The 25,166-nt window shown below is 35.6% G+C and overlaps 1 protein-coding gene across 11 annotated transcripts in view; it reads left to right on the top strand.

Annotated features, from left to right (window-relative positions):
* DNAH5 (dynein axonemal heavy chain 5) overlaps positions 1 to 25,166 on the top strand; it is a 128,809-nt gene that overhangs the window by 32,791 nt on the left and 70,852 nt on the right. For 9 of the 11 annotated variants that reach the window (XM_027681587.1, XM_027681580.1, XM_027681557.1 and 6 more), the window contains 19 exons: positions 1,815 to 1,922; positions 2,629 to 2,714; positions 3,496 to 3,820; positions 6,382 to 6,588; positions 8,266 to 8,437; positions 9,669 to 9,814; positions 11,885 to 12,047; positions 12,533 to 12,775; positions 13,624 to 13,814; positions 13,895 to 13,994; positions 15,299 to 15,435; positions 16,878 to 17,079; positions 19,040 to 19,275; positions 20,467 to 20,685; positions 21,262 to 21,324; positions 22,277 to 22,515; positions 23,025 to 23,265; positions 23,727 to 23,926; positions 24,721 to 24,874. In XM_027681587.1, the coding sequence (XP_027537388.1) occupies positions 1,815 to 1,922; positions 2,629 to 2,714; positions 3,496 to 3,820; positions 6,382 to 6,588; positions 8,266 to 8,437; positions 9,669 to 9,814; positions 11,885 to 12,047; positions 12,533 to 12,775; positions 13,624 to 13,814; positions 13,895 to 13,994; positions 15,299 to 15,435; positions 16,878 to 17,079; positions 19,040 to 19,275; positions 20,467 to 20,685; positions 21,262 to 21,324; positions 22,277 to 22,515; positions 23,025 to 23,265; positions 23,727 to 23,926; positions 24,721 to 24,874 (3,432 nt within the window). Of the gene's footprint in view, positions 1 to 60; positions 139 to 1,814; positions 1,923 to 2,628; positions 2,715 to 3,495; positions 3,821 to 6,381; positions 6,589 to 8,265; positions 8,438 to 9,668; positions 9,815 to 11,884; positions 12,048 to 12,532; positions 12,776 to 13,623; positions 13,815 to 13,894; positions 13,995 to 15,298; positions 15,436 to 16,877; positions 17,080 to 19,039; positions 19,276 to 20,466; positions 20,686 to 21,261; positions 21,325 to 22,276; positions 22,516 to 23,024; positions 23,266 to 23,726; positions 23,927 to 24,720; positions 24,875 to 25,166 lie in introns of those variants that run through there. The other 2 variants (XM_027681595.1, XM_027681544.1) reach the window with 2 other exon arrangements.

The following is a 25,166-nucleotide window of genomic DNA, read 5'->3' as shown; positions in this document are numbered from 1 at the left end:
CTTTTTTTTAAATAGAAGTGAGACTTGAACAACAAGGAGCTCTTCTAAGAATATAGATGTGCTAAATCATGTTCTTTTCCTTCTTTCTGACATGACTTTCTTTTCTAACAACTAGAGTCTTCCCTGCTTTTACTGAGCGTGAGTTAGCTTACTTTATTGTGTATCTTTATTAGTGCAGCATCATAATTGTGACACCTTTAAATATTAGAATAAATCAGAAGTATTCAATGTGTGGACGTTGTAGGTTGCTTTTAGAGATCACATGTGATGCAGTGGCAATACAGGCAAATGTGGCATTCTAGTTTGCTTTACCCTGTCCTTTGCCATTTTGTTATGGCCATGAGTCAATCACTTTGCTTTAGTTAAATAACTACACAGTAAAATCTGAGCATTCCATGGCCCTTCCTGATTCAATTTACTCCCTCTTGTAGTTCTCAGGTTTGGATTCATTGAATACATCCTTCACAGTAGCCAGTTTTCTGCTTTGTTCTCTTCTGTAGTCTTCTGAGAGTTAACCAGGGCACAGCTGAAAGCATAGCTTGGTCCAAGAGTTTTCCACATGGGCAGGAGAGGTGTGGACTGGTCTAAATTTTGCTTCCAAGAGCTGCTCTCTAAAGCTGTGCCACCAGGCTTCTCAGTGACTCAGGCTGCTGAGAATTTCCAGATCATGCAATGAAGGTACTATTTTGATAGGCTGGAACACAGGAATCTCATTTATTTGAGGCATTTGTATTTGAAAAGCTGCCTGTGACCATTAGCCCGGATTGTGCTGCAGTCTGCAAACTCTGTACAGATACACCTCATTATCCATGGCAGCACCCAAACCTGAAGTAAGAACCTAGCTACTCTGAAGTCAGTTTCTTTTGGGGAGGAGGATAAGGGGAAATTATATATGCTTAGGTAAAAAATGTTACATAGAAGGTTCTGGATAGTATGTATAAAGGGCTGAAAAGTGATTGTACTTTTTTTTTAACAGTGACAAAATTGAGGTACTGAAGTATTTGACACAGACCATAGCTATAGTTATATGACTTCAAAATTTTCAGGAAGTTCTTATTTTGCAGTTCTTATCCATATCTAGGATTGGGTTGTTGTTAGAGGAAAATATGGAATTTTTATTTACAGCAATGCAATAAAACTTAAGGTCAGTTGACTTTTGATAAAATGGTGAAAGTCTGCTTTGCTGAGAATATGCTGAGCTTTGTGGTTGTACTGTGGTGAACTACTAGGATGTTGAACAGTAGTTAATCATTAGAAATCCTTTGACTGTGTGTACAGCTCAAGGGAGATGCTGATTAAGAGGTACTGTCATTTGAGTGGACAGCAGCTGTGTAAGAGAAGCCAGGAATATTAAGTCCTGGACTGGTGATGTGCTGCATCTTACTGTGGCTTTTGAATAGTGTGTTTAACTATGAAATCAGTTGTTTTAATGACATGGAAAATAATAATGTGAAAATATTTTTCTGTGTTGAACTTTGTTAACTTTTAAATAGAAATCAACATCTGCATGAGAGAATGTTTAATAGGTAACAAATGTCTTTGACGAAAAGTTAGTCTGAATTTTCTGTCATTTCTAATTGACTTCAAACAGAAGTAAATAATACAATGAAATTAATATAACCATTACACCAATTTGTGTCCTGCAAATATGTCATTTAAGTGTTTTGCTTATACTGTTCAGCAAATACTGGCAGCTAATAGCAAAGGTAAAATGTGAGTGTGCACATCCTGCTGTGCTAAATATTTTGGTGTTGTAAGTCTCTTTGATAAGAAAAATTTTGATGATAATTTTATTTTTCTGTGAAACTGTTTAGAGCATTGTTGCCAACATGAAGAATAAGCATTACAATTTTTTGGATCAACGGAAGACTGATTTTGACCAAGACTATGAAGAGTTTTGCAGAGAAATAAATGATCTTCATGTAGGTTTTATGATTCAAATACAAATTTAATTTACTGATGAATCCTTATGAAAACCAAAATATCTTTGTGTGAGTTACCACCAAACAAATTATGCAAATCTCAAAGTTTATATTTTGAAATTGAAAAAATATTCTAATGTATCTCCACTTTAAAGCTTCTATTTATTATCTTTCAGACTAGTTTCATGGAATAGGCCATTGAGGGCTTCCAACAAAAGGATTTTTCATTAGTGTATGCTAGCAAGAGTAACATGAAAATGGGTGATTTCACTGAGTGAATGGGAGCATATTACAAATAAGTCAGATAATTAACTTTCCCATAATTTCTGAAATCACAGGCTGGTGGAAGGAAAGGGTATCTGTAGAAAAAATATAAATTAAATGTTTGTCTTGCTTTGGCTGCCAGAGAGGTAAGCAAGCATTCTTTGAGGCCTCTCAGCATGGTGAAACATTGGGTACAAAAGCTTTTATTGGTTGCACAGCTACAGAGGGAACAAGGAAAGAAAATGCCTCAAAAACTGGCTGTGTTTTGTCTAATTATTGTGGGAAGAAAGAAAGGGAAAATTAATACTTACTGAGAATAGTTTCACAAAAAAAAATTAGCTTCTAATATATTGCATAATAAATCCTGTCAAATAATACCTGGCATATTTGATGTGTGTGCCTTATGGACTTCTCTGATGTAGAATTATTTGCTCTTCTTCAGGATCAATTAAGGATTTTCATGGACATCACCTTGGAAAATATTTTGAACACTCAAAGGGCACTGAGCATGTTGCAGAAATTTGAAAGGTACTATGTCCTGTCTAGATTGCTAAAACTCTGCCAGGCAATGGAAATGAGACATTGAGGATGGTGGAAAGTGAGGGGAGTGGAGCAGGAGGCATCTCCTTAAATACGAACAAAACCAACTCAACCTCTTCTCGCTCAACTTTTCATCTCTGTTGAGGGTTACCTTTTCAGTAGTTTGAATGAATAACAGCAATATTTTTTTTGTATCAGAAAATTAGAACTGTAAGTGGACTTTGAACTTCATCTTTCAAAATTAGCATCAGTACAGGAATACTTTGTGTCTGTTAGCATATTTGCCTTAGCTTTGTGCTTGAAAAATTACATTAATTTGTTACCACAGTGCTGCTAGGAGAGAGGAAAATGCTTCTGTTAGGAAACAGTGAAATTTGTCTTGATAAATTAACATTGTTGAAAAGCAGCCTTGCTCTTTATTCTGTCAGTTCTCTTATTATAATGTGTTTAATGGAATAGACTGCTAGTGGTGAATTGGTTACAGTTTGCTGCACATAATTTCAGCCCAGTGTTTGAAAACAGTGACAAAACAGAAAACGTGTAGGTTTACTTGGAAACTTTTATCATCTGGTGTAAATCTTGGTTGTTTGGAATCAGGTCGTGCCAGCATTTGTTCAAGCTGAAAACTGCTGCTAAAGTAGTTATAGAGTTATAAAGTAGTTATAAAGTAGCATGCAAGGGAATCTGGAACAACTGTATTTTCAAACCATGCATTAGAAGATTTCAGAAGGGTTGAAAGAATTTTTTTCATGAATGTTATTTTTCTAAGCAGATTACAAATTCCGAATCTTGGCATTGATGAAAAGTATCAGAAAACATTTCAAAACTATGGCCATGACATCGAAACGGTCTGTAAGATCTACAGCAGGCACAAGCAGGACCCTCCACTGGCCCGTAATCTGCCTCCAATAGCTGGTAAGATCTTGTGGGCACGCCATCTATTCCATAGGATCCAAGAGCCCATGGAGACTTTCCAAAGGCACCCAGCAGTTCTGCAAACACCAGATGGCAAGCGCATAATCCGCAACTACAACAAAGTAGCAAAAGTTCTTATGAAATTTGAGGTGATTTACCACAGGGAATGGCTTCAGCAGGTAAGAGAGTTAATTTTGATTAGAGTATTAAAAGGAAAAAAATCCCTCAAAACCCCAAAAGGTGGTGGATTTTTTTGTTGGTAGAGTAACAACATCCTACTTTACAGACCAGATTGGATTCCCATCATTTCAGGCCTTAGTGAAATGCTGGGCTACAGCAGTGTGAAGGAATGTCTGGTTAATAGCAGTAGTCAGGTGTGCTAAACCTTAGCCTTAGGATGGCTCTTAAGTGACAGATGAAATAAGAAAAGGTACTTTATAAGAAAGTGTTCCTATTAAGAATTAGGGCCTGTAGCACTTATAGCTGAATTTAGGAACAACTGAAAGACCTTCATTACAACTAAGAAGTTAGAAAGTAAAATATTTATTATGGAAGTGTATAATGAACATTCAGTGGTAGGCTTAGCTGCCTCTCTGTCTCTGCCCTGTTCTTCTGACTCTGATACAAGATCATCATGTGTGGGGCGAAGAGTTTTCTGACACATACTGTGCCTTGATGGAGCTGTCAAGTACATTTGCCTTTCATCTTTTGCAAAATGACTGTAACATCCAAGGCATCTCCCCTGAACTGGTGCCTTTCTTTAAGAGATCTGAGTAATGAGTGATCCAATCGTGACCTGTGCTAAAAGTAACTGTCTGGTTTTTCCAATAGCAGAATCAAATCACACTTGGCAGCCATATAAATTTGCTAAGCCTGCTGCAACACTATACTCATTAGGTGGGAAAAAAGGTGGGATCACAATTTCAAATTTTGAAACGCACACATGTGGAAATATGTGAAAAGTATATCCACTTTAACATCAATTCCCTTGTCTACCAGGTACGGCAGAAAAATGTGACTATTGATCAGTAGTCTTGTCTCTCGAGGAATCGAGAGTGCAGACGGGTGTGGACATGAGTGTCACAGAACACAAGGTGGAGCTCCTGCTCTACTCCTGAACAAAAGGAAACCGAGAGGGGGAGAAGTGTCCTGTGGGGAACGCAAATGGAACAGAAATAGGGCGGTAGCTCCTCCTATTTTTTATTCTTCCGCACAGTGTAAATAGTTAAGCGAAGTGGCACTTTCTGGTGTTTCCAAACATTTTTTCCCTCCTTTTGTCTGTTTGTTACTGGATTACCTTGTTTATCCAGGTTTTTGTTGTTGTTGTTATCGTTTTTTAAATAGCATAAGATTTAAGACCATTATTTTTGTGCTATAGCAAATGATGTTCAACTTGGACGTATTAAAATAATACAATACCTACAAGTGTGAAAGTTACTGTAATTCTTCGGCAGTGTAAGATTTGTGCCTTCAATGTACCCTTTATTTCCGTTACCAATTTCTGTTACCATAATGATGTAAATTGCCTGAGGAAAAAATACATAAACAGGAGAGGAAGAGCTGATAGTGGGAATAATGGGTCTGAAGTCCAAAAAAGAGTGCGGTAAGATTTTCTGTTGAACTTTGGAGAAAAAAATTGAGCTGCTATCTAAGAGAGTTGTGTTTTTTTTCTGAGACTAGTGGGTAGAGCATGAAAACTTCACTGACAAAACATGGTTACATGATTTCTTGAAAAATGCTGTGTAAAATGTCTTGATAATACATAATACTGCTGAAATAAGCAGTATAGTCAACTATGGTTTAGACATTGAAAGGCAGTGCGAATTTTCTGTGTTCCATAAAAAAAAGAAAGTACACTGAAAGATATCAATGGGTTTTGAAACTATTGCCTAAAACCAAACTCCATTTCAATGTAATATGATACATGAAATTTGAGGAGTGAATAAAGAACAATAAAATTACGTTGCCAAAAGAACAGTAAGAAGATAGGAATAGCAGCAAAGTTTTTAGTGTAGGAAAGATTTCCCTGCCTAAGGCAGGACTTCTTCCTGCTATCAGCTAAATTTTTCATGTGTCATGGTCTTATGAATGCTCTCCCTTCTCACATAGAGAACAAATGGTATTCTAACATTTAAATAAGGCAGTTAAATTGCATGATTAGGCTTTCCTTTTAAGGATTAAGAAAACCAAACTATAATAAACATTAATTTTTGTCTTTTAAAAGATTTGCTTAGAGGTTGAATATAATTAGGAGTACCATTAAAATTCGAGTGTGGTTTATTTGTTAGGTATTGGAAAACAAGCGAAAGGAGAAATGGGGATAAGTTTATTCGAAAGATATATGACGAAGTTATCCAAGAACACTTCCATTCATTTAGAAGGTTGAGTGCAGCCTCATTGTGGAATGTGTAATAAGTTCTAAGGAGATGAGAGTTCAGATTTAAGATGGTTGAAGAAAGAAAGTCTGTAGCTCTGATTTGATTTTGGACTGTGGAATGCAGCTTATGATATCCAAGAACAAATGAAAAAATATCTGTTAGATAAAGATCAGTTATGTTGTTAAGCATTTGGGTACATATAGATTGTGTTAATAAGTTTTTGTTGTGGATTTATACCATATCAATCCCTTTTGTCAGCAATACTGGATTTTATTATCTGCCAAAGTGATATTTATGTCCAGACCAAAGTATTTTGTTGTAGTGACTTGTCTGATCAGGAGTGATGACTTTGTTTCCTGCAGATTGAATTAATTAAAAGAGGACTTCAGGCAACTCTCTTGGTAAAAGCTCCAGAAACAGGAGAATTATTTGTGAATTTTGACCCTCAAATATTAACTTTAATCAGAGAAACAGATTGCATGGCTCACATGTGCCTTGAAATACCACCATTTGCAAGTATTATTCAACATCAGAGAGACTGGTATAAGAAGATTGTCAACAATTTGCACGTGGGTTTATTTTAGTTATTTTTATGTATGTGTAGCATACATTAAGATGTCTAGGTTCTATACATATGGAAGAGGAAAAATGAAGATCTCAACTATTACGCAATAAGAAAACATTGACAAATCTATTTTTTTCCTTTGTATGACTGTCCTGAGGGACTTATAAAAAGAATTTCTGGGCTTCATGCTCTCTGTGAAGTCACTTCTCAGATGCATGTATTTAGGGAAGCTCTACAGAGTTTGGGAGAGAGATGAGGATGGGGAGGAAAGGGGGCTTACAAGATGCCTCATGCTGTTGCCTGCTTTCTAAATGATAAGCAGTTTATCTCTCATCCAATAGTGAAGTCAACATTGGACACACTTTGTTTTGAGAGGATAGATGGGAGGGAGGAACAGTAAAGGTAAACAGTAAAAGTGTAAAACATCCAGCAAGGAGCAGCTTTGTTCTGGCACCAGTATTTTGCACAGATGTTTGTGGAATAGTTTAAAAAAGAGAAGCCAAAACTTCTCTTTCTCTCATGTTTTAAATCCTTTGGATCATTTTGTCTGCTTATGAACAGAAGGTTCTCAATGACTCTAGATGGAAATTCAAAGATAGGTGTCCAGAAAACTATTACTTTAAAGGATTACTTGATTCTGAAATGAAAAAAAATCATATTAGGTCATAAAGTTATTGCAAAACATGTGAAAACAGATCAGCGGGTTAAAGATGCATTAGAAAGTGAATGCTATATTAAAGTTCTGGTAAGGCTGGTCTTATTAGAACTGCTGAAAAGTTCACTTAGGTGTACTTTTTTAATTGGACTTTTTCTCTTCTGTAACACCTGTTTAGAGACTGAAGTTTGCAACCTTTTTCTATCTCATGATTTAAGCCCAATAGGCAGCCAAGCATCACACAGGTGCTCTGTTACTCCCCTCAGTGGGATGGGGGAGACAATCTGAAGGTTAAAAGGGAAAACGTGTAAATTGAGATAAAGACAACTTAATAGGGAAGGCAAAAACTGCATGCACAAGGAAAGCAAAATAAGGAATTAATTTACTAATTCCCATTGGCAGAGTGGTGTTTAACCATCTCTGGGAAACAAAGTGATATCACAGCTACGTGGAAAAGCAAACACCATAGCTCTGAATGTCCCACTCCCTCCTTCTTTCCCCAGCTTTTATTTTTAAGCATGATGCTGTAGGTATGAGATATCCCTTTAGTCATTTGGGGTCAGCTGTCCTGGCTGTGTTCCTTCTCAACTTCTGGTGTGTCCCCGGTCACCGGCAGGGTAGTGTGAGAAGCAGAAAAGACCTCAATGCTGTAAAAGCATTGTTCAGCAATAGTCAAAACATCAGTGTGTTATCAGCACTGTTTTGGTGACAAATGTAAAACATGGCATCATGTGAGCCACTGTGAAAGAAATTAACTCCATCTCAACCAAAGCCAGAGCAATCAATCTACAAAGATTGATTTTTATGTGAAGTAATACTTGCATTAATATGAAGAGCAACAAAGAGTAAACTTCTGCCAAAAAATAATGAAAACCTTTCCCAAGCAACTAATTATTGTTTCCTAAGAATTTCAGTAATGTACATCCTGGTGAACTGTCTTAGTTTAAGTTCTCACAAATATGTGTATGTGAAAAGATTCAAAACAGTGTATATTAACTAATGTTTTTTATTCTCTGTTTATTTCAGGTGATGCTGGCAGAATACAAAAGAATTAAACTGAAAATACAACACCCTATTGAACAACTGATGGTTCCTCGATTAGCAAATGTAGATGATGCTATCCAGCCAGGTCTAATGTTACTGACCTGGACATCCTTGAATATTGAGAAATACATTAATACAGTTTTTTACAAGCTTGGTAGGTCATTTTAACTTTTCCTGTACTGCATGAAACCTCTGTTTTATAACACCAACTTCTTTTTGTCTCACACGTTTGTCAAATTTTTACCAACATGGATGGGATGGCAGTTAGGATTATTCAAAGCATAAAGTAGTGTGCAAAAGGTCCTTTGTATTCTGAATTCAAGGAATTATAGCTAGTTTTTAAAAGAGCTCCCAGGTTTCAGACTTTTCCTAGTCTTGCCTTTTTGTTTCTATAATGTACAAAACAATTTCTCACAGAATAATACCTCAACTCAGTTGGCACTGTCATTGCTCAACAGCCTTTCATATTAATTTTTTTTTTTAACATCTTTAAAAAGATGTTTTTATCTTTAAAACTAATGCACACTTGGACAGCAGCTTTAGGAAACAGGTGAACTTGTAGTCTTTTCGAAAGATTTATCACAAGTTTGCACTGAGATATGTATTGTTGCTTAAGATACCAGATTCCTTTTGTTTCAGCTTAATTACTAGATCAAACTGATTTTGTTTTTTGAAATTACATAAGCAGTTAGAGCAGGAATTTTCTTTAGTTGAAATGGCAAATTAAAATGCATTTTGGATGCTAACCTGACATTATGCTCAATTTAATTTTGAATAATACAAATAGTTTGAGTCTGGAACAGGCACCTTTCTGCTATTTCAATTTCAGCATTGAGAGCAGATTGCTATTAAACTGTGAAAATTCTAGTGATTGCTTTTTGTTAACTATTATTTGGCTTCTAATGTTTGTTTGAAGCATAGAGATTTTACTTGCCAAAAGTTTCTGTTGCTAGTAGATTCTCCAAGTGATAACTAGTTCAAGCTGTAGGACAAGATGAAATATTCTTAGCCCTCAATTAAATGTATTTGTATTTGAAATACATATACTTTAAAATGAATCATATATATTTGTATAATAAAATAATTACATGTATATTAAGTAATATATAATGATACAATATATTATATTTATATACTATTATAGTTATCTTTAGCATATAGATAGCATATGCTAGGTAAGCATATGTTATGCAAAAAGACAATTCTGATTTCTGTGGTGAAGCTCACCGTAAAAGTTTAGATGTTTGAAGTAAACTGGTTAAGGCGTAGAATTCGTATACAATTGAGTATGGTAGTTTATTGAAGTAAAAATTTAAACAGGACTCTACAAAGACTATTTTTTCAAACTTTTAAGCTTGTCTTGAATCTTCTGTTTGCTTCAAAAGCTGGGCTGGAGTTATTACTTGATCGAGTGAATGACTTGGTTGAATTTCGTATTGATGCTGTCCTTCAAGAAATGAATAGAGTGCCACTCTGTAAGTTGCCAGAAGAGGAACCACTGAGCTGTGAGGAATTTCTCCAAAAGACTAAGGTTATTAGAAAAAAAATTCATAAAGAAGACTTTGAATTATGATATGAGATAAAAAATGTTGAATGCAGAATTAATGAAGTGTGCATGGGATATGCATGGAAATCCCCTCTTGCTTGGCTGGGACCTTAAAAAGGAACAAAAGTATCAAATGCAAAGAAGTCTGAGCTGAGATGTTCTTTTCTGAGCTTCTTAATGTCAAGCCAACTACTGTATGATATTTCTTTTATGCTTTGATATCACTAGAATGTTTTACCTCTGTGACAGTATCTTTTTTTTTATTGTTCCTTGTTAGTGCCTTTAAATAAGGCACTGATGCCTGAGGAGAGCACACACTATGGAAATGATTGTGTCCTGAGTATCTTTGTTAATCTCAAGCTATCTCGAGTTGGTAATGGTGTGTATAAAATATATGCAGAAGTACCTGGGTGAAGGTGTTCTGTGAAGAGCCCCTTCCTGCACCCCATCAAAATACTTTTATGTTGAGGAAAATTAGCTGTAAGCATGTAAATTGTTAGTTAGAAAGTTGATTAAGGTCATAATAAAATTGAATGTCAGAATTATTTCATGAGGCAATAGTGTGATATTCTGGCATTTTAGGGTATAATGTCTAATGTGTTTTCTCCTGAAATAAACTTCATTTTGGAAAAGAGTGTAGAAAGTCATGTAGGTAAACCCCATCCCTGGTCTCTTGTAGCACTAAATACTACAAATGAAAATTTTGCTTTTCTTAGTGTATTTAACTATTTAGTCTTTTCTCTTTTTGGCCCCTGTAACAGTTCACCTTGTTGTTAAATACAAAGTAAAATTTTAGATAATATTATATGGAATGAATGGTTGGTTGTAAACCTCATAATCCATGGTTGTTTGTGTTGATCCTGATTGGGCATGTACTAAAATGTATGTTCACTAGAGTGAAAACATGACACAAAAACTTCTTTGCACTCTATGATAGCTTGAAAACTTGAACTGCTACATGGCAATTACACCACCACAACAGCCAACTGATTTGATTTAGCAGAGTAAGTGGTATATGAACCCCAGGTACAGGTACAATGAAAACAGTAACAACGTTTTTAAGCTTATTGTAGTTTTTAATTAGAAGGGACTAGAAATAAGTTCTATCGCCTAAGATATGTCTTTAAATTTCTAAAGAAATTGCTGCAACAAAAATAGTTATCCAGTGGAAAAATTCCAGACTCCTTTGTTTAGCGATTGCTGTGATATTGCAAATCAGATCTGCTTTCTCTCTCGACTAGACAGAATCATAATAAGAAGGTCAAAGATTGTGTCATAAAATTTGGAAATGACTGAAACTTGTCAATGGCTCAATTTTTCCAATTAGTGATTTTTAATTAAAGAAAGGTAGCCAGGTTTGATTAAGCTGAAAGAAATATAAGATAACAAGGAAGAAAAAAATTAAATGGCCATTATAGTTAAAAATTATAGTTAGCTGAAGCATACTTGATCAATTTTTACCATAAGTATTAAAGAAAAAAGATGCACAATACTTCAATATATTTCTGAATTTTATTAAATCTCATTCTTTGATTCCTTCTCTCTCCAGTTAGTAATTTTTTTGGTTTTTTTTCTAATATTAAATACAGCTTTTATAGGTTTTATCTCCTATCTAGATGTAAATGGGAACTGTGATTGGCTAATACTCATTATGGCACAGCCAATTAATGTAAAATAGCAATGATTAAAAGAAATGTTAAATCTTCCATGTCTACACTGGAAAGTTAAGAAAATTAAGAAACGCTTTTGGGAGCCTTTTAGTGGAACAAGGCTTTATAAACATTGTTTCATGATATTAACTATGGATGAATGATGTGATTTAGGAAAAAAGCCAAAGCAATTTTGAAAGACATTTATGATGTTTTGTTTGGCACAACACAGAATCCAACACTAAATAATTTGGAACAAATCAATTTAAAAATAATGTTGTATATTGATCTGGTTTTTCACAAATCCTAGGCCTTGACATTTGTGTTAATAAAGGCTGCTATGACTGTGAAATTGATATGAGAACTGAGAAGATAAGAGTATATCTTTGTTTTGCTTTGATAACAGGAGCTCTGTGTAAAAGGTTCTCAGTCTTTACATTTAAAAAGCTTGCTGGTGGAAGCTGCTGCTAATGATCTGATTAACATGTTACTTGACACCGAGGTACAGATCAGTAAAGAAGATGAGAGGTCAGTTGTACCTAGTGGTGAAAAAAGGCTCAAAAATACAGGTAAGGAGATTGTATTGAACATGGGTGCTTGTGTTTCTTTTTCATGATGATAGTATGTGAAGGGGGATATTGTAGTTTAGCTGACTGAAGTACTGAAGAGTATCTAATGTCTAAAGACTTTTCTTTGAATTTGCCTGGGAAGCGCATCACTTAACAATCATTTATTATCTGCAAAATAGGTTAATATTATTAATCTAACTTGCATGTCGAAATGTTACTGCCATAGGAGCAGCTATTTACAGGCCTTGCTGCACTAACTAGAGAGAGAGTATAAGAAATAGTGTCTGAATTTTAGTGAGTCATGCCAGTTTCTACTGAGTAGAGAAGGTGGATAGAAGTAAAAGGACTGTTACATTCAGGTACAGATTACAAATGCGTCATTCTGCACTTTTTAAAAATAACTTTGGACCCCTGTGGAGGTGTTGCTATATTGTGTTTTCAAGTCCCTTAAGTCAATGTAACTAACTAGATTTATGATGTTTTAGCAACAGAAGAGGAAAGAAGATCAAAAAGCTTGAATTTCTCTCAAAATTCCAGTGAGATATGGGCTGACCTGTCTCCTACAGCCAAAAGGAAGAGAATGGATTTAGAAAAGTTAGAGGAAGAAGCCAATGAACTGCTTTCTTATTTCAATAATCGTAATATTGATGCCCTTTTGAAAGTAATTCGAAACACCCTGGAGACCCTACGCAAGCGCATCCATGCATCTTCCACGATCAACTTCCTAGGTGTCCATATTGCAGTACATTGCTTTCCTAGGCTATAAAAAGAAATATGTAAATTTAATATCCCATAGTTGTATAAAAAGAGTCACAAGTGTAAAAGAGGGGAAAACAAAGGGAGTTTGGTTAAGCTTTCTTTTTAAATTAATATCATTTTATATTTCCCAAAAATTTTTTCTTTTCCTGTAGCAATAGGAATGTGTCATTACAATGCTCTGACTGTACTGTTCTTAGTCAATGCTCTTAGCACTAACTGTACTGTTCTGAAGCTGGATATTTTATTTGGAGCTGGACTTGGTAAGTGTTTGACCTTGGCTTTACATAAAGCTGTATGAAAAAAACAACAGAGAAGGAAATGTGTTCTCTTTCTCTTATTAATTGCCTTCTGATATTTCTATACATAGTGATGGAACACTCTTTTGAAATGTTTTATTGTTACATTCCTTTAAGAAACAAAAATAAAGGCAATTGTGCTTGGTTTCTATAGCATATAAGACATACAGTATTATGAGGTTCTAAGGAGGTTTTGTGCCCAATGTAATATTCTAACTGGGATTACAAGCCAGGTAACAAAATTGTCTGCTAAACAGATTTTAGCTGCACAGAACAAGTTGAAGAGGAGCTTCATGGAGATAAATAGATTGGCACTTGGTTTTTTTGTGCTGCTGTAGGGTTTAGTAATACATCTTATAAGTTACTCAGGAATCTTTTTTCCCTTAAGAAATTACACTCAACACTAGGAGATATATATATATATAGTTTTATATCAATACAATGTCTAGTTTGACGTCTTGAAAAAAAATATGAACAACCTTTTTTTTTTTTTTTTTCTTCTGTTTTTATCTTGCATTTAGAAAATCACAGTGCTTCTAAGCAGAAAAAAGGTTCTCGTCCTATGTTTAGAACTAGTATTAACTTATCTATCCCTAATATCATCATGACACCCTCTTTGGATGAGGTACAGCAGATGCTTAATAAAGCTGTAAATAGTATTGTGAAAGTAATGAAAGGAGTTGGGCAGTGGAGTAAGGAGAGAAGATCCAAGGTTTGTGTCTTTAACAGTCTTACTTAAAACTAATGTTTCAAACTGCTGCAAATAGAAAATAAATATTATTTCTTCCTCAGAAGAAAATGTTAGAGAGAAAAGTTGCTGTGTTGCAGTGTGAGAGCAGAGACAGCGATTCTGATGATGGAATGAAAGAGACTGGAAAAAAAACCATCCATGGTAATGATAAACTCTGACATTATTAAATTTGAATGTTAGGTAAATGTGATTTATAGAGAATGTGTTGAAGGATAGTAATTACAAAATACATCAAAATCTTCATAGATTTTAAACTGCCTCAGAGAAGATATCTCTTTGTGATTAGAAACCAGGTTTGCCACTTGTCCTTGTGTGGATTTGAGTAAAGGGATTTTTTTGTGCTTCTTGGAGAGTTGTACTGCTTTGGGTTCTACCTGCGGCAGGTGGAAGGGTGTTAGGGTGCCTACGTGGGCAGCATAGAAAACAGTTGTAGTCACTATTGTTACACAAAAGATATTTCATCATTTGCCAGTATGGTTTGTAACTTGGCATGTTCAAATGGCATCTTAAAACTTTTGTTGAAATTCCTTTAAGAAGCATAAGTTGAACTTACACAAAACCTGGTATTGAATAGAAATATCTGTATAAATTGCAGCATTGGCAGAGAGAGGATTTTGTAGAGGATTGAACAGACTAGAATTTCTGAAAGGATTTTATCTTAATCTGTTTTATGATCAGACATTGAATTAAGTTATTGAAGGCATTAGTTCGGGGAAATTTAAAACGTTATCTTTGGTTGCTGGTTTTTCTTTCTCTGAAATGGTTTAAAATCAAGCCAAATTAATTGTTCTACATTGTACTCGAGGTACTTAAAAATACATTTGAGTCTTCTAAAGTTAGCACTCTCTTATACACTTAAAAAGTAGGACACTAATACTTGAACTGGTTAAGAAATTAAATTAGTCTTTCAAAACTAAGACTAAGAATTTCTCTTGCATGAGATGAAATAAGAAATGACGGTAAACTCAAACTTGTTGATATTTGCTGACTGATGGACCTTTCTTTTATCTTTCTTTCTGGGGACTGGCTATGATCATCTTCTCAGAGTTAATTTGTATTTCAAATTGTCAGTTGTGGAATATTTCAGAAAATAAAAAATACTTATGGATTTGCTTAATGCAAATCTTAGGTGAAGTATACAGGATAAACCTTGTGGAGGCATGAGAGAAAAGAAAAGATTATGTTTAAAAGATTGGAGTGGAGTTTGTTCCATATTTGACAGGGAACCTAGATGAAGCAATTTGTCTAAAATGGAGAGGTTTATGAATTTTTGGCAATTAAATGCGGCTTCCTAGACTTCTAGTTGCCTTTTTGATTAATAAGAACACCTAACTTTAAAATGCATGTTTATTGAAAAATATGTCATTAGTTTTTGTCTGTAGGAATTTACTTGGTCTAAACAGTATGTCTTAACGCTGCTTTTGTATTGGAATCTGCTTTTATAGATAGCGTATCAGATGCAGCATCACTCAGTTCGTCTGATCCAGTACAAAGCCAAAACTACTACAAGAGTGTTTCAGAGAACAAAGAAATTATTAAATTAGTATCTTTACTCAGCAGTGCTATCAATTCTACAAAAAGGGTAAGACAATTGAGATGTTAATTTAATATGACTATCCAAGGGGTAATAATGTATTACTTTTAATTACTTTGACCTTGGGCAATAAAGGTGGGCATTTAAAGCTGTGATGAAACACAATAATGAAGAAGTGTAGTATGATGGATGGAAAATGTGGCTGAAAATTTACAAATACACTTTAAAGGTGTAAAATGCATTAAGTTTACTCTGTTCCAAAATTTAGGAGGTTTTGAATATTATATAAATTGAAACATCATAAAAAAATCTAGGCATAGTTGTGTTGTGTGCATTTAATATACAACTGATAATAATACAAGTGTGTTAAATACAGTTTTGTTCACATAGAAATTCTAATGAAGCCAGCAAGATTTCTGACCCATTATGAAGAGCTTATGGAGGTTTTTGGAAGAAAACTGGATTTCAGCTTGGCATTTGTAAAGTGCAGCATATGGTTTGCTAGTGGAGGTTAGGATTTAGGCTAAGGGATATTCATCATTTATATGTCTTGTTCCTGTTCTATGCAATCCTTAGTAAACTGTAGGTATTGAACTGATATTTCTTTAGGGAACTCTGCATCAGCTTCTTGTGGGGCTGGTCCAACCTTTTAAGAGTCTTGCCAGGTGAAAATTTTTGACTCAAGCCATTGTGACTTCAGTGGTACTAAGCATAGCTACCACAATGACATATAGGCTTGTGCTGAAGACTAAGGTGATGTTGATAATGGTGGATAGTTATCTTGGTATTTTGATACTCAATATTTTGTAATTCGAAACTTTTATCAGTTAACCAGGTTTAAATACCTGAAAGCACTCTATTTATGATGTCATGATGTGAATTATCTCTTGTAGCAGTCATCTCTCATTAACTTGTTTAATTAGCTGCAGTGATGATGATTTACCTTTTTCTGACATTTTTCTGAACTCCTGAGAACTAGAAAAATAATTATCTTGCACATCCTTAAATGATATTCAAATCAAAGAGATATGAATGGAGTGTAGAAAATAATGTTAAAAAAGTTTGTCTCATAACTTCATTATTTGAGAATGAATTGTTCTTGTTATGTTGGGCCCTGGAGCTCAGGTTACAATTGCTAGTCCAATAAATGGTAGGGAAGGACAAGTGTACTGTATCCTAGTCTTAAAGGAGTGTTTTACTTCACATTGATTCCTAAGATTTTATTGACTGAAGAATCATTTAATTGGAAAAATGCTTAAACTGATCTGACAAGTTGAATGTGATCAGCATACAGTTCCTGGCATGACTTGGGATCCCTAATGGAACTTAGTTTAGCATAAATTTACCAGCAACCTTCTGTTTAGTGAGGTGATTCAACCTGCTCCACTATGGAGTTCTTAATGTATTCTAATGAGCAGCTGCTAAGAAATTATATATATCCTATACATGTGATGCTGTAAATCTTTCTTTGAACTCCTAATGTCTTTCAGGAGGTTCTTACAGCTTTGGAGAGTTTTAGTTGTTACCACCATATATGGCAGAGGGACAAGGAGGAAACCATTGATAAATTAATGATGGGAAACCCATTACTCTCTGAATTTGAATCCGAAATTCTGCATTTCCAAGACTTGGAGCTAAAAATCAATTCAGAGCCAGAATACATATGTGTGGGAGCTATTGCAATGTACACAGGTAGAGTTAAACTTTTCAATTCTGTCTAGAGATGTATACTTTCTGAACTTCAGTAGGAAGGAGAGATGCAGCTTAGTTTTGGATGGATGAACTAGGTTAAAATGGGAAGGAGAGAGAGAGAAGGGCTGTTTGCTGTTTTGGCTATAAATGCATGCAAACAAAACACTAACTCAGGGATATCTGTGAGGCTCAGCTGGAGTTTCTTCCCCCACCTGGATACTTCTGCTCACTTTATGGAGTGGATGGTAGATGTTTGCCTATCCTTCTGTCACTGATTCCCAGGGGTACATATTTGGTGGGAGTAAGATAAGTTTATCTTGTTTTTCTCCTTGCCTGGCTGCATGCAGTAAGACACATGAAACCCCTTCTATTTAGCAGTTACTTGGTTCCACTGATGCTACACATAAAACTTAAAAAAAACGAAGTGATTGATGGACCATTTGGTTTCATTAAATGTCAGATCAAACTTGTTTCTTCAGCTTCCATAATCAAACTCTTACTTTTTCCTGCACATTTTTAAGATTAATTTTTTAAAAGATTTTATACTTAGGTGAGACTATTAATCAATTTGCTAGTGATGTTGTCATGGTTTGAGAGCCCCAAAATCCAATTCCCGAGTCCTAACCCCCCTCCCACATCTCAACCCAGTGTGAGATGGGTTTTCCAGACACCACACAAGACTCAAAATGGGGGAAAAGGGATATATTACAATACACTGTACAAAATAAATAGTATAATACATCATATACAATCTTAACTATCTCTACCATGACATACAGTATTTACAATGGATCAAATCTCTTCTCCCTTCCAAATAAAAGTCCAGGAGGGAAGAAGGGAAAGATCCTTTCCTCTCTCAGAGCAGCAGTCCCTCTAAGGCAGCAGTTTCTCGTTCTCTCTTCCATGCAGCAGCTGTAGCTGGATCTCTGGCAGTACACACGAGGGGGTATCCAAGCCCCTCGGCCCTTTGACTCCAAGCGAAGGTCTCGCCCGTGGACTGCCAGCAGGGACAAAACTCGCTTCACCACGGGCATATCGTGAAGTGCAGGGGCATCTTCGTGAAAGTCCCTTCCTCAGGGGATTCACCCCTGAGTCAGAACATCTTGGGCAGCTTTCAGTTGAAGGCCTTTGCCTCAAGAGTTCTATCAGAGCTCCTGTGCTCTGATCTCAGGCTGTTGCTTGGCAGCAGCAGCGAGGGGCGAAGCCCTCCTCTGGATTCCTTCGGCCATCCCGGTCCAGCTCTGGGAAGCCCTGAGCTTCTCAGCTCCTCTTTCAGCAGTGCTGTAGCACTCTGAGACTCTTCTCAAGCAAGAGTCCATCTCCCTCCTCCTAGGAGGTGTCTCAAAGGAGTTTGGGGGAGTTTTGGTTGAAGTTTTTACCCCAAAACTCTCTCTCTGTAGAACTTAGTTCTTTCCCTGCTGCTGCTCTCCCTTCAAACAACTCTGTGTCTTCTTGCCTGACTGCAATGTCTGTTTGCTGCTCCTTATCTACTGCTGGCTCTCTGCCACTGCTTCTCTCAGTCAGTGCTGTTCTTGCTGCCGCTTCTGCTGTCCATGGTGGAGGAAAAAACTCAACTACAGATGTATAGAACAGAAATTTGTATAATGACATATGAACAAGATGACAAGTATGGAGTCCAGCCTCATCTTTCCAGTAGGTACATCCTAAAAAACATCTACAATATCTAGTATCTCTTCATCATTCAATGTTTTTAGCTGATCTTTCCAGTAGAAAAGATGACAAATTCTGAGAGGATTAGGAGGAAAGTAATCCTGAATTGCAAACAATTTTATCAACCACTCAGAGGTGTCCATATGATTTCATCTTCTCTTTACGTGAATGGTTAGACTGAAAAAATGGAACTGGCACCAAAGAGAACATACGTTGCAAAAAAGATTAGAAGTGCATCTTAAAAAATATCTACAATATCTAATATCTATTAATTGTTCAATGTTTTTAGCTGATCTGAAGCTAGCACTGAGATCAGAAACTAAAGCCTGGATGACTTTGTTGGGGTATCATTGTAATAAGAAGTACCGAACTGAGATGGAAGCAATTTTGACTTTTATAGAGGAAACTGGCAAGAAGTTAAATCGCAGCATCACGGACCTGGATGATATCAGAATAGCCATGTCAGCTTTAAAAGAGATCAGAGAACTACAGATCTCCATAGACTCTCAAGTTGGGCCCATTGAGGTAGCTAATGTTGCATGTATGGCTACTGTTTCAAGAGAGCAGTTTATTTTCTGGATAAAAGCTTAACAGAGCACTTTGAAAATGTATGGTTTAATATGTGTTGAATGTTGGGTGACAGACCTGTTGTGTTCCTGTCAATCTTTTTGTGTGAATTTCTGATTTGAACAAATATAAACTTGCTGAGGTGAATGGTGGTTCAGGGAGCAGTGCAGAAACTGAGTGATGTAGGTAAGAGGAAGATGAGCATACAGATATTTAATGCAAGAAAGCTTTTCATACTTTGTAGAAGAAGTCTGTGTATGAAAAGGAATGAGTTTCATAATTTATTTTTTTTAGCTTAGCCTACAGAGGAGGAAAATCTGAATGCTAGGAAAACTACGAGAAGGTGCAGGAGTGATTGCTTGAGTCGGTTGAAATAAACATAAGCAACTGACTTCCTTAAAGAAGTTAAAATGATAATATACATTTATTGAACATCTGACAAATGGCAGAATTAAAACCAGACGGTAACTGTTTCTCTGCATTCCTGACCAGAGTGTGTATTCAAGAAGACTGTAGTGTGGCAAAATCCACCACTGATTAGTTGTTCAGTAGAATTCTTTTTTCCTACAACATGTTCATGATTCCTGAGTGTCCATAATTTTATTGTAAGCTTCCAGTTCTGCAATCAGGAGCCTCAAGTCCCTAGGCACAAGAAGCCATACTACAGGTTTTTGAAAGGGAGATTGATGTATTTTCCACATAGTGGCATGGTGGACAGAGTTATATTTCTATTGTTGCAATTTAACTACAGTTTGATCAAACTGGAAAACGTAAATGAAAATAATTCCACTTCATACAAAATTTTTCAAATTAAACTGTTATGCCACAGGTTCGTTGCTACTCTACCCTGTGCTAATTTCCAGTAAGTGAATTTCAGTTGTATTTTTGTGAAACTTGACTAAGGGTTTCAGTATGTGGAGTGTTCATATGTTGGTGTTGCAAGTGGAAACCAATGTTGTGAGAGAATAAAATTCTGATGTTTCTTCCAGTTTGGTATTGGTTTACCAGAGTGTGATAATGGATATACAAAAAAAGAACAGATTTTCTAACAGATCATTCTTTGTTCTTAAAAATTTAAGATGTTAGCATATGTATATGTATATCAAGTTAACTTATCATTTTATGTATCTTGATCCAACCTTCTGACAGGAATCCTATGCTATGTTGAACAAATATGATCTACTTGTTGCCAAGGAAGAGACAGAAAAGGTGGACACTTTGCACTACACTTGGGAAAAGCTGCTAATCCGTGCAAATGAAGTGCAGAATGAGCTCGTTGCTTTGCAGCCAAACTTCAGAGGAGAGCTTATTAGTGCTGTGAAGACTTTTACTGAAGACTGTGCACAGTTCTATTTAGATTATGATCAGGCAAGTATTTGCATTTTATTGTATTAGAGGAGTTTTTGAGGAACAGTGGGAGCATGGAAAGATTTTGGATTTGACTAATGGGATGGGCCTCTACTGTTGAATATGTTTATTCTTGCTAATATGGTATTTGAGTTTCAGTGCAGGGCAGGCTTGGTTATTGTTTTGTATGTGACTGAAGTATGTAATGCTGATAATCACTTCTTAGAGATTAAGAATGGAGATATTTTAGGTTTATGATAAACAGCTAGTTAGCATGAGCAAATGTGAAAAATGGAACTAATGAGAAATTATGTTGGAATGTGAGAAGTGTTTTCTGGTGCTAGATATAAGTACAAAATATAAATGAATGAAGCTGAACTAGTCTTGTATCATCTTTTAAGTAATGCTAGAAAAAGGAGCTATGATTGCCCAGCTTTTACACTATAATGACAATTTCTACATTAGAAAGACAATTGTGTTCTTTTTTTTGGTTTGTTTTTTTAATTGTTTTTAGAGAAAGTGCTTGTTCTAGTAGGAAACTGTGATCTCTTGGTTCAGTTGTTATCTGATGCAAGGTGGGAATTTTTTTTTTCTTAGAATGGGCCATTGGTCGTTGGTTTAAAGCCTCGGGAAGCCAGTGACAGGCTTACTATGTTTCAGGTATTGTTAATTCTAAGACATAACTTATTACGAGTAAACTAACATCTAAAGGGTCTGAGAATGAATCCTAGTAGTTCAACTAATTGTCATTCATACATAGGGTTACTGATTTGGCAAAGTCTGTCTTAACTTAATGAAAGCTAAGTTGGAATTTTTCTATGCTTTTGCAAAGAATGCTGTTTTTATAGGAGTTAAGAGAAAGGCTGAATAGATAATGATTACTAGATTCAAATATCCTGATGAAAGCCTACTCTCAAGTTTAGTGTATTTGACTATAGGCTATTCTTGTGTTCATTATTGTGTTTTGGTTTTTTTTGCGGGGAGGAGGGGTTTGATTTTTTTTTTTCTTTCCAATAGAATTAAATGTTTCCATTTAAACTGACAATTTTCCACGTTGAAGTGTTTCTTTGTACTATGATTAATATCTATTCCTGTAATGATGATTCCCAGTGCTTTTCCTTTTCCCATAGTGCTATTCATTTGACTTCCTACTGTGTTCCCTGAACTATATTGCAACTGAAATATAGATTCAAATGTGTTTCTCTTTGCTGCTTTCATAGTAATAATTCTTACTTCAACTGTTCAATAAAAGATTTGCACAGCATACATGCAGAGGTAGAATTTGCTGTATCCATCTTTCTTTGCTTTGCATGTCATGCTCCACCTCTTTCAAGTTCAATCTTAGCATTTATTGTTCTGTCACTGTGTCACGTAAAGTAAATGGCTTTCCTGTCAACTTCTAAAGATGTGCCTCCAAGCTAGCTAAAAGTTACTTTTCTTATGAAAATCGTTGACAAAACTGTTGACAGTGTAAGCTGTCATTATCTCTGTATATCTTTCTATTATTTCCTAGATTTTAGTCTCTAATGCAGCTCCTGCATAATGCCAGATCTTGAATGCTTAGTTATTTAATTTTATTTAATTTAATCTTTTTTTTCTTTTTCTTTCTTAGAATCGTTTTGATAATCTTTTTCGGAAATATATTACTTGTACAGATGGGGAAGATCTTTTTGGTTTGCCAGTTACTCAGTATCCTCAACTGCTTGAAATACAGAAGCAACTGAATATGTTACAGAAACTCTATAAACTATATAACAGTGTCATTGACACAATTAGTGGCTACTGTGATATTCTTTGGTCAGAATTAGACATTGAAAAAATTAACAGTGAACTTCTGGAATTTCAGAACAGGTGAGAAACTGGTGCGGTGGTAAAGTTGCCTAAAGTTCTTTTGTTATTTCTTAAATATGATTATAATTGGTTAGCACCAATAATCATATCTGAGTATGTATTTACTCAGAGTAAATGGGATTTATTGCATGCATAGAAGCTGAACTTTTCATCAAACCAGAAATCAAATAATTAAAAGAATTAAACTGCATATGCTGAGGAACAGGGTTTTTCTAGAACACCGAGCAGTGTGTGTCATGAGCCTGCTAAACAGATTAAATCAGATGATTTTGAAGATCTCTTGAACAGAGTATATTAGAATTAGGCAGCTACACTCTTTAAGAGGGGTCTGTAGGTGCCTGCCCAGCTATTAGTCATTGACATAGACTGGAAAGAGATTTTCTCACATGCAGAATCACATACGGAAGTGTCTAACTACAGGGAACCTGAATTTGGAAGGTAAGTGTTCTGCTGTTAAAACCATATACTCTTGGTTTTAAAGAAAGAATATTTGAAACTTTTTGAAATAGGTGCCGTAAGCTTCCTCGTGCTGTGAAGGAATGGCAGGCCTTTTTTGACCTAAAGAAGACCATTGAGGACTTCAGTGAATGTTGCCCATTGCTTGAGCGTATGTCAAATAAAGCGATGATGCCTCGGCACTGGAAGCAGATTACAGATCTCACTGAACACAGATTTGATGTGGAAAGTGAAACATTCAAACTGAGGGATATAATGGAAGCTCCACTATTAAGATATAAAGAGGAAATAGAGGTATTGTGAAGGAAGGAAAATGGATGCATGAAATAAAACAAACTGCTCAAATAGTATAGGAGTAATAGTAGCAAGAAGGAAAACAAAATATTTCTAAAGAAAGAAGAGAGAAATGGACAGTCAATTTAACTTTTTGTATAAAATAACAACACAAATACATTGTGGTGTCAACTTCTTTTTTTCAAATCCTGCAACTTCAAATCATTAACTGGGAGTTAATTTGCAACATTAAAGATATGAAAAGTAATCACTATGTTATTCTTTTATTCCCCCTGACATTGACTATATCGTGATATGGGATACAGATTATTAGCTATGGTGTTTGTTTATCTGTAGATCTTTCCACTTTGTAAATAATTGCTAATCAACCTTACCTAGGGTTAATGGAAATAAGTGTTAGATTTGTATACCAGAGACTTGAAGCATTCATAGCTTGTTTTGACATCCTGTCTATTTAAAAGGATATCTGCATAAGTGCTGTGAAGGAGAAAGACATTGAGCAGAAGTTGAAACAAGTGATAGCTGAATGGGATAACAAAACGTTTGTCTTCACAAACTTTAAAACTCGTGGGGAACTTCTTTTAAGAGGTGACAGCACATCAGAAACAATTACTACCATGGAGGACAGCTTGATGATTCTTGGTTCTCTCATGAATAACAGGTAACAGGAAAGGGAGGGGAGGAATGAGGGGAGAGATTAAAATATTAGCAAAATATTTGTTTTAATGAACAAATCTGTCACAGAGGAGAAGGAAAATAAATGTTTAGATAAAACCTGAGAACTTGCTTGTCCTCGAACTGTTCATGGGCTAGTTTTTATTGTGTGTATCAAAGCATATGGTTGCAGTTCAGGCTTTCTGAGTAAACAAATGGACAGTTTTCATTGATGCAAGAAAGTGGGGATATAAGGGAGAACACTACCTGGTAGTGGCAGGCATACCACGGGCATTACAGGCACTGCTACTCTGCCCCTGTGATAGGTCATTGACTCATGCCAAAGGTGCTGAAAATCTCAGTTAAAGCGAGCTTCATTTTGTCTGGTTTCACATGCCAGAGCACTCAGGTAAAATAAGGAACGCAGAACCTGATCGTCAGGCAGATGTTCAAAAGCAAGGATTCAGGAGAGTTCAGAAACTCTGGGACTTACAGCTTTAAAGATGTTGCATAGTCCCTTTTTGAAACCACCTTACCTCAGAGTGAAATTGTAATCTTGCTGCTACTCAGCTTCTGTTGGATCAGAGCTGTGCTATACACCATGTGTACAAAGCAGCAAGTTGGGGCTGGTTTGATTTAGAGCAGACAACTAGCTGAATTGAGTATATACTTTCACTTGAAAAATATATAACCAGCAAAATTATTCCTCATCCTTACAAGTAATATGCTGGTTTTCACGAATCTTGTTTTCTTCTTGAAATTAAGCAAGGTGTTTTTTGTCTTTTGTGGTTTTTTTGTTAGATACAACACACCCTTCAAGACACAGATTCAGAAATGGGTGCACTTTCTTTCCAACACAACAGATATCATTGAGAACTGGCTGACTGTGCAGAACTTGTGGATTTATTTAGAAGCTGTTTTTGTTGGTGGTGACATAGCAAAGCAGCTTCCAAAGGTTTGTAGACATGCCTTTTTTCGGTTCGTTTATCTACATTTTAAGAATAAAATTTAACTGTGATGTCATAATTGATGCAGTAACATAAACTTCATTTATTTGCTACTTAACAAAAATATCCTTGCTAAGAAATTAAGTAAGCAACGCCAATGAAAGGTACTGTGTTAGAAAGAATAATAAAATTGTGTGAGCTACTTGATCTTTTTACTTCTAGATTGTAAAGCTGTTAACCAATATGTATTCAAATGTTGTGTCTAGTAGTAGCCTAGCCTACGTAGGCTAGCTTAGTGTA

The sequence above is a fragment of the Neopelma chrysocephalum genome, unplaced genomic scaffold (assembly GCF_003984885.1).
Source record: "Neopelma chrysocephalum unplaced genomic scaffold, ASM398488v2 Primary Assembly neopelma1_22b, whole genome shotgun sequence".
NCBI classification, from domain to species: domain Eukaryota; kingdom Metazoa; phylum Chordata; class Aves; order Passeriformes; family Pipridae; genus Neopelma; species Neopelma chrysocephalum.
Note: the sequence above shows the minus strand (reverse complement) of the source record. Positions and strands in the feature narration are given on the sequence as shown.